The sequence below is a fragment of the Saccostrea cucullata genome, unplaced genomic scaffold (assembly GCF_032062105.1).
Source record: "Saccostrea cucullata isolate Sc308-1 unplaced genomic scaffold, CSIRO_AGI_Scuc_v1 ctg11328, whole genome shotgun sequence".
In the NCBI taxonomy this organism is placed as follows: Eukaryota; Metazoa; Mollusca; class Bivalvia; order Ostreida; family Ostreidae; genus Saccostrea; species Saccostrea cuccullata.
Window position 1 is genome coordinate 1 of NW_026922493.1, and position 10,277 is coordinate 10,277.

A 10,277-nucleotide genomic window follows, 5' to 3' on the forward strand; every position below is an offset into this window, starting at 1 on the left:
GAACGTTTGATTCATTGGAGGCGGAAATAAAATGTTTTCACTTCTTCATATTTAAAATTTATATCCTCTTTGAAAAATTTGCTCATATGAGTATATATAAAACACATCTTACATTGATTTTTAAGCTTAAATAACTGCCTAAAGTTAGGAAGAATAAATAAGATGACACCATAAATCACTTGTACAAGTATACTAACTTCTACCCAAGGTTGAACTTTAAATCTGATGAATCAGTCCCCTAGCTGAGCAGGATCAGCATCCAGGAGGGCTCGAGCAATCTAAGAAAAAATGAATATAGGGTTAACAAGCCTTAGCTAAACGTTAAAAATGTGTATTGAAATGTAGAAGAAACAATTTTAGCCTTTGATGAATTTCATATGGATCGAATCTCGAAATAAAACTAAATGTCTTTATTTCTATTACTTCAGGATTATATTTTTCAATTTCCAGACGAATTATGTCAGATCGGGAAATTGATGCCATACGCAATTATGAAAGGTATCTTGAAGAATTTGTCAACCAGTATGAAGAGTGGATTAGGACTAGAAGAAGGGCCATCAGAGATTTAGAGCAAATTGTGGCCGACATGGACAGTGGCGAATTTCAAAACAATGTCACTCAAATTGTAGGTAGTAGCGTTGGTGTGTTAAGCGGAAGCATAATGATTGGAGCTTTGCTTCTTGCACCCTTCACAGCAGGTGCGTCTGCCGCCGTTGGTGCTGGAATAGCAGCGGGGGTAGTCTTAGCTGGTGGAATAACAAACCTCACTTCTGACCAAATTAATAAGAATTATGCTTTGAGAAAATGCAAGGAATCTGAAAACATCATACTCGGGGACCAAAAAAGAACAACCGACCTAGATGAAGCCGTTTTACAGAAGCTTTGGAACGTTGAAAATCGTTTTACAGAAGCTTTGGAAACCTTGAAGGAGGTTGCTATATCTACAAAAAAGGAAATAAAAACGATGCTCAAAACCATTAAAAGAGGAAAGAAAGTTGCGCAGGTCATGTCGAAAACGGCCCGTTTGGTCGGTAAAGGAGGTCGAGGAATCGGGATGACTGCCGGAAAACTTATTGGTAAAACGGCTGCTCTTGCTCTTGTTGGTGTAGGTTTTGATATCTGGGAAATCGTCTCCTCAAGTCAAGATATTGCTAATGGTTCAAAGTCTGAGCTCGGAAAAGATATAACAAACCACATCGAAAAGATGAGGGAATCATTGAATGAAGTCCAAAAATATTCACTCTGAAACTTACGGAATAACTGACTAAGTTGCTATAAAGACACATCGTATGTTTCTAATTTCTTTTTTTTATGTGGACAAGTTTTTTAATACTTAAAAGTTTTTTAATACTTAGATTTGAAAACGAGTATGGATTGAAAGAACAAGACCTTCATAATTTTTTCTTAACTTTATAATTATCGTTATTGAAATTTGTAAAATATTAAGAAGGCTGGTGGGTCAACAAATTAATCCCAAATTAACCACCAGATTTAACTTACTTTTTTAGATACGGTATCTTTTGCTGTCAACTATCATTTGACAAAGAAAAAAATCATACATTTTTGTTTTAAAATTTGATCTTTTTTGTATATGGAGCTCTCCTTTTAAAGGAGATTGAAATAGTCTAAAAATGGCTGCCAGCCCCCATTTGATATGTATTTAACATGAGTGGTATTTGCTTTTTTGCATCAAAAGTATTTAAAACACATTATTCGCTGTGTACATGTATTACATGCTACAAGGCACTAAAACTCTTATAGTTCAGAATTCCGCAGGTTTAATCCCCAGTATAACTACCAGTGGACAAATTACAAGTTGGATTTTTCTCTTTCTTTTCAGAAATTATCGGGTTAATGTACTCAGAAAGAAAATTCCTTTTCTACGATCGGCTTCCGTCAATCATAATTAATTCTACTTTTGGCATCTGGCATATATAAATGTTTGTGCACACATGACAAGTTGAATTAATTTGTTAACATTGACGAATTCAACAAGTCAATCTTGCATTATGAATAAATATAAAAGCTTTTCAAGCAATTTATTTGAGAAGTGAGTATGTTTATAGTTACATGGTAAAACTAGAATTATAACGTTTACTTAATAAATATGCACGAGAATTCCATCAATTATATAACAGGACAACATTTAGTTCCCTCCCTAAAGTGCAAAAATTATTGTTCACTGGTACTAAGTTATTTCCTACATCTGTTTAATCCAATTTTAGGTAATTGACTGGCCTTTATGCCCTGTGCCGTAAAGCTGTGCAATAAGAATTTGGTTGCAATTCTGATTTTTCTGTCAAATGTCTTGAGTATTTTCAAACTAATTCAATGTATTGTGGTACGTCTTTTTCCCGTAAAAATTCCACTGTTTCGATTGATATCAAATATTGTTTTTCCCTCAATATATCCCTTCAAGCTAATATTAAACATATGAAGTCCAATGTCCATTTTTAGATGTCTTTTTAATGAGTTCTTTTTTTTTTGTTTCCTTACTAAAAAGTAAATTTTATTACAGAATACAGAATTTTCTACAATCTAATTTTCCTTTATGGGCTATTTTTTATTACTATCCCTTCTTATTAATGGAGGTCCCTTTACAGGTGAATTGTAATTTTGCATTGATTTTGTAACTTCCAAGTTCACAGAAGGGTCGTGTTATGGTATTTATTGTATGTAAAACCTTATGATACAACCGATTCGAGCTTCTTTCTTTGAATATGGAAATAAGATTTTATTATACCCCCCGCTTGAAAAATGGGAGGGTATATTGTAATCGGGATTCGTCAGTCCGTCCGTCCGTCTGTTACGCTTTTCTCTTATCCGCAACTCCTCTTATACTACTGAGTGAAATTTAATGAAACTTTCACAGAATCCTTATTACATATTATTGCCATTGTGCACCTCCTATTTTACTTTTTTATTCGACACGTATTTTAGGTTTCTTAGGTTGATAAAAAATAACGCCTTCTCTGTAATTATTAACTCTTCAAAACATCATTTGAAATTGAAATTTCACAGAACCATATTTCTTAAGGATTAAATAAATTATTGATACTTGTATTGATTTTATATGTCAAACTCTGCTAATTTTTTTGCTGTTTTGAGATTATTAGAAGTATTGTTCGGAGCATGACGAAATTTTAAAGATCAAATTTTTTTTTTCAAACATTTCATTTTTTTTAAAAATCGCAATAGCATGTTCCAGTTTCTCTAAAAAAAAATTATACATCATTGTGTATCTATGTTTGAATTAAAAAGAAAATAAATCAAAATTTTTCTCCAATGTGATCCCTTTCAAAACACCTACAAAAATGACATCTGGTTATGTGATTCAGTAGTACATCCGTGACGCCAAAAAGATCCAAAGCATGATTGATAAAACTTATGTGGCCAGAGGTATATTCCGAAATTTCTATAAAAAAAAATAAAATAAAATAAATGTTAAAAAAAAATAAGGCCTGGGTATTCAGTAGCTGAGTAAAAGGTATTCCTTGAAGGAACAGAGGAAGATAATCTTCAAAAATTCTTTTAAGGTTCATCGAAACTCTGATAAGAGAGATAACTCGTTATGACATGAAAGTTTAACTTAAAGTATCTTCTTTGTCCAATTCTGTTTCACAAGCTATGCTATAATTGTCTGTATTTATTCATTTCTTATGGAAAGTCATAAAGGTTCAAACAACATTTTAAGTGAGTGTGAAGAGGGTTTATGAACCTTTAAGAATGTCATTATGTGATGTTAACCGACGTCAAATTATACTTAGAAAATTACTCCGGTTTGGGGTTGAGATCAGAGCATGCTCGTTTGACAGTTTTTTTAAGCTTGACCAGAAATGCTACATGGATGTTAATGTGGAGTGGTGAATACGATATTAAACCAAACCTATAATAGCAAATTAAAGAAGTTAACTTCAAAATGAATAAAAATATAAAAATAAACATCTAAATAGTCAAGTAAGGGAACACTGCAGGAAACAGGCAGAAAAAAAATGATAGAGACAAAAAAGAACACAGCTTCAAGAGTTTTATACACAAAGGCGTTTATAACAGCCATAGAAACAGTTCAATGTTATCGGGACATCTAGAATCAGGTAGGAAATATTTTGAGATCACATAACAAAAAGACCTCAGACAATAAAACGGTTATCACTCCTTTAGTACTTATACTTGATGCGTTAAATGTGAAAATGCACCATTTTAGTACGAACAATATTGATGAAACCTAAGATGCGTATCAGGCAGACTTTATGTAAGGAGTTTTAGTTATATCATTATTCTGTTGCCTTTGTCTTAATATTAATCTCTTAAAATCTTGAAATCTTAAAATCTTACAACTTAAACTTCCCCAAAATTTGATGAGTGTTTGCTGTGCTCAAAATCTCTATAGAAAATAAATAAAATCAGAGTTATCTTTCTTTTTTTATTGGTTAATTTACAATAGCAAAGTTTATCGGGTACATGTACATAAACCGGCTTATTCATGTTTTAAAGAGATTTATTCAAACAATTGCTAAGTCTCAAGACGAGCGTCTTTACTCTAGTCTATGCTTTTTTCTACGGCGATCACGGGGCAGCAAGAGTGGCTCGTCCTCCTTGTCAACAACTCCCAACTGTGCCCTTTTATCAGATATAATTATAAATTAACGTTACTGGTTATACCTTCCCTTGGGGATGGAGTCCCTTTATAAAATCTGGGAATGACAAACCTTTGTTTTATTTCAGTATTCTAATATGCACAATATGTTAGGGATAAAGTAACCCTTTTGTCCCAATAAGCTATTTTTTTAATATATCGTTTTCAACTGATACATGAAAAAATATTTTAATGGTTCTTAAATTTCCCAAAATTTTCATTGATATTGAACAGTATTTTAGGTATAACGGTACGTCAATTTGGAAAACAAAATGATTAAAGGCCTTCCAGATCATAGGATTTCGTTTTTTTACGACAGAAAACACACTACACAACGTCTTTCACATAAAATGACTTCTAATTTAGCTTTACAATTCTTATAGGTGATCGTGAAGTTAAATTTGATACTATTTACCTTAAAACAAAATATGAATATTATTTATTTGGTACACACTGTACTTTGAAAGTATTATAAAATTAAAAAGTCTGGAACAGATGTTCTGTTTTATTCATAGCATTATTACTGGACAATAAAATGGAGGATGATTAAAAAATACGCCTTCTCTGTCATCATTACCTCTTCAAAACATCATTAGAAATTGAAATTTCACAGAAAAATAGTCTTTAAGGATTCAAGTAAATCATAGATAAATGTTTTGATTTTATTTTCTCAAATTCTGCTAGAATTGTTGCTGTTTTGATTTTATTGTTAATATTGACGGCGCATTGACGAAATTCAAAAAAACACAAATGATTTTACACATTTTTATTTTAAATTTGAAAAAATAATTAACAGTTTCTATCAAATTTACTTTGAATGTTGTATCATTGTGAATCTATTTTGCAGACGTATTATTTGAAGTACAAACAAACTGAATTGTAATTTTTCTCCAAACGTTCCTTCAAAAGGATACCTCATGATGTGACTCATCAGAGCACTTTTATCAAGACATGTACCATGGTGCCAATATGATTCAAAGCATGCTTGATGAAACGTTAGTAGCCAGACATTTTCCGACATGTGAATAAAAAAGTTAAAAAAAAAAGAATTAAGATAATTAGATCTGAGTTAAAAGGCAACCCGACAAAAACCTTTTTTAGAATGTTACCGACGTCAAATTGTTTGCAGTTTTGGGGGTTTAACACAAACCAGATCACGCTTGTTTGGCATTTTTTAAGCTGGACCAGAAATGGTATATGAATGTTAATGCGTAGTGGTCGATACGGTATTAAACTAAAACTTTAATTATTATATCAAATAAATGTCCGAAGGTAAATGTTATGAAAAACTGAAAGCTCACATTTTTGGAATCTATGAATTCGAAGATTCTACTGCATCTTGAAATCATGAAATTTCCCGTTAGATAATCTAAAATTCTAAACAATTTACAAAATTCTAATATGAAATTTTGATAAGTTAAAATAGTTTATAAGATTCTCGACTTTTTGTTTGATTTCGTCGTCAAATAATTTTTCTGTGCAACAAGTCCACGTAATTTTTTAACAGCCCTCGGTTTTTTTCTGCCAGGGTGTATTTGCAGAATCAGATTTAACAAGCGTTAAATTTTAATTAATTGATTAATTACATTCCATTCTAAATGGTTGTACTTTAATTTTTCTACCATTAAAAAAACACAAGATTGATTAAATGGGAATGCAAACATCCTGTTTAATTACTCAGTGTATTTAAAATTTATTTCTTTTATGCAAAGATCGAATGTGCCCTTTAAATGATATTGACTATATACTACTCCTGACTTAAGGCATGCAACCATCAATATAGCCAATTAAATGATACCGTTATTTTTTAGTCGACCCTTTTGTATCAAGCAATAAATGCTCAATATTTTTTTTTGAAGATTAACAGCTTGTTTCATTATAATTTCATATTTGTCTTTTTAAAAAATAAAAATGAATAGGATCTGAAAAAAAAAACAAAAAAAAAAAACATGTAAGAAAATATTATGAATTGAGATTTGAATATTTATAACTCAAAGGCTAGTTTGACAAGAAGAATTACGTAAAATTCGTAAAATTATATCTTCACAAGGAAAAATTGAAAGCAGTTTTGTTAAGAATAAGGAAGTAAAGTTAAAATGAATTGAAATATAAAACGAATGAATAAATGGACTGGTAAAGGAACAATTACGGGGTACAGGAATCAGGAAACAACAGGAAAAACATAAAGAGAAAATAAAGCTTCAAGTACTTCATATGCAAAACCGTTTATAGTAGACATCTAAAACAGTTCAATGTTTTCGGGCCATCTCTAAATCTGAGAGGAAATATTCGGCATCACATGAAAAAAGAAAGGCCTCAACATATTAAACGCTACAGAAATTGATACCTCAAATTTGAAATAAAAATGACCTTGAAGTTTGCCTTTTTTAAGATTGTAAGAAGTATGGAAACTTGTTTATATAAAATAAATCCTGATATTTAAAAAGTGTGTGCTCATTGTCTCTACAACAAAGATTTAATTAAAAAAATCAAAAATTCAAATTTTTTTCCCCAAAAACATAAAAAATATAAACTAATAGTATCCTTTGGACGATAATTCTTTTTTAACAAGACGTAACTTTTATATATTCATAGATGTACAGCAGTACATCAAATATTATAACGTGCTTGAGTTCAGGAAAGTTTTAATGTATGACTAAAATGGTTACTTCCTTATCATCATTTGTTTGGGTGACAAGAATTTATTACAAGAATTTAATTTTTCCAGAAATAAGAAAGTCAGGAACATTTTTTGATATAATTCATTTTTTGATGTAACCAACTATAAGCCAAACCGCAAAAATCTAGCATACATCCCACTGCATTATTTTTAAGTTACAAGCCGTAAATGTTAAAGAATTTTCTTTTCAATAGTATTAATGTACTTTTTTAATAGATACACAATACTTCATTATCATATATATCGTTGTTATACCTTTTTGGTGCTACATTTCGACAAAAACTAGACAAGTGCAGTAACTAAGTTCCAATTGATTTAAATGTATATACATTACTTAAGAATTTTTTTTAGGAAAACAACTATCTTTATTCCACTGAATACCCTGCTACAATGTATCAAATCGTCAGAACTAGGTCTTAGTTATCATAGTATGTTATTTTTTGAGGCAAGGTACAAAACCAAGTCTGAGATGATCAGATAGGGTTGTAAGTATACACGTGTTTTATTTGAGGCTATTATAAACTTGTGTATGAATTAATCTTTATTTAAAAATATGACACAAAATAAGGATTAAATGCATTGACCTTTTGATCTGTGTGACAACTCTTGCAGATTTTTTTTCAAATTTATTTTACTGTTTGTTTATCAGATTTTAGTCAATTAACTCATTAAATAGATTAGTTCATTGAAGTCCAGTTAAATATTCTTTCTAATTATAACAACACCATTGTTTTCCAACTTGAATTGAGGAACCTGTAAATGAAACAAACGGAGATAACAAACAATATACGACTCAAAAGTACTTTAAACAATACAAACCAGAAGCAGAGCAAACGCCAACCTTAAAAACATCAGAGGTGGTATCAAATGCCATGGATGAGTGCGCATCCCCTGTCGACAGAGCACAAACGCTGAGTGCTCTTAGACATGATCGTTATGATAAACTGAAGATCTTAAAGAAAGAGGTAGTAGGATGTTAAAGTATGAATTAAAGAAAAAGTAATAAACATACGGAATCTAAATATGGAACGGTTTGGAACTCATTTTTAAATTAGATTTAGTTCTCCGAATATCCAATTACAGAGATCTAAATCTTCGGCAGGAACATGCATAAGAAATTGCACAAATTCTTCTTCATATAAATGCAAATATGTCAGATAATAACGGGGCGCAATTGGTAACAATGGGGATTCCAATAGATTGTTGGAATCTTTATTCCACCATAGATTTTGTCAATAATAGGAGACTGTTGAATAGCATCTGTTGATGTCAGCTTAAGAGCACTTGTATTATTGTATATAGTTTTCTATAAAAGGATATTTTTTGCAATCTTACACCAAAGCTTAATCATGTAAGTGCTAACTTTTTCATTTCGGATATAGTTTGGACATGCCCCCAGAGTACGACAATGGCGCTATTTTTGACTTTCGGAAGAAAAAACCCAACGAATGCATGTTTGTGTTTAATTTGGTGGAATTTCCGGATTAATTAGAGGTATGTTCTGGTAAAATGGAATGTCTTTGAGATGGAATGAAGATTTAATTGCTTTAGGAAACCAAGTACTAGCTCAGAAGTAAAATATCTTAAACAACTCCAAATATTAGGAATGCAGAACTTGTCTTTTGCACAATCTTGGGATTCTTGGACTTTGGTTTTCTAAAGTAATCCTGATAAAACAAACGATCAGCGCTTTGTATGCATTGGAATGGTAGTTGGTAGTACATCAGACAATAAAATAGTTGTTATACCTACTGAACCCATACTTGAGGCCCTAATGGTAAAATGCATAATTTCAACGTAGTCAAAGTGGATGAAACTTGATGAATGCCCTCTATTTTAATGAAACTTTGTAATCTTATTTTTAGAACTCACATAATCTTCCTTAAAAATTTTTATTAAATATGGTTTCATGGTATACTTCTATGTGCTATATTTATTTTTCATATCTTATTTTCAAAATAATCATTTTTGAAATTCAAAAGTAAAATTTATATTTGCAAATGTTTTCCTGTTTGTGAAAGCAATGTGTATCTATAACTGTATAAAACCATACGGGGTTAAGAGGTCAAATGTGCATAAACAAACATTCGACGTAATTTCTAAGTTACGTCATAGAGGGTCGACAAGCGTTCAGTGGGTTACATAAATGCCGTTAGATTTGAAAATATTGCATTTCACACGATAAAAGTCACAATCAGGCAATATAAAGTATGAATAAGTCACAAATAAAATATAAGTCATAAGGTATATTTTAAAACGTCTATCGGGCTATATATACGGGTTGGGACGAGATTAAATTCATCAGGCTTTATGGAATTTAATCTTGTGAAATCCGTATTTATATCCCGAAAGATTTTTAAAATGATACTTTATTTCTTTATAATTTACTGTTGCTTATTACTGTTGCTATTATAAAAATATTTTTTTACCTCTACGGAGGAGACAAGCATACAGTAGTTCGTATGGAGATGTTTAAAACATGCAACACAATTTTCCCGAAATCATAATCTTCATCATCTCCATTCGAAAGAAGATTGGTTTAACAAATAAACCTTGTGCCCAAAAATGTATCATGTGAAGTTGTGAAATATGTGGTGAGTTTCAGGGGAGAAACACACACCAAGCAGTGGGTAGGGCATACATGCTAGCACACAAATCAAAATTTAAATATTAAAAGTTAGCAAATGACTGTTCTTAGTAAACGGCACATGCCACATGGAAGATAAAAAACAAAAACAAAAAACTTCTGGACATATAAAGATCTCTTGAGTAGAAGTATTTTATACAACTTTAATTCCTCTCTAAAGAATCTTTTACACATGAAATCAATTAATTTTTATTTTTATTCGATTTTAATGATCTCATTTAGTTTGTAATAATGCCAATATTATACCCTCGATAAAAATTTGTAAGTTGTAAGGTTGTAAAAATAATTTTTGATCTACAGATCTCTCAAAATTA

The 10,277-nt window shown here is 30.9% G+C and overlaps 1 protein-coding gene across 1 annotated transcript; it reads left to right on the forward strand.

Moving 5' to 3' along the window:
• The first annotated feature begins 457 nt into the window (after positions 1-457).
• LOC134261850 (apolipoprotein L3-like) lies at positions 458-1,246 on the forward strand. Its single transcript, XM_062744241.1, has one exon. The coding sequence runs from the start codon at positions 458-460 to the stop codon at positions 1,244-1,246; it is 789 nt and encodes a 262-aa protein (XP_062600225.1).
• Positions 1,247-10,277: the final 9,031 nt, after the last annotated feature.

Coding starts and splice junctions, on each gene's coding strand:
- LOC134261850 (XM_062744241.1), top strand. CDS start 458: ATGTCAGATCGGGAAATTGATGCCATACGCAATTATGAAAGGTATCTT.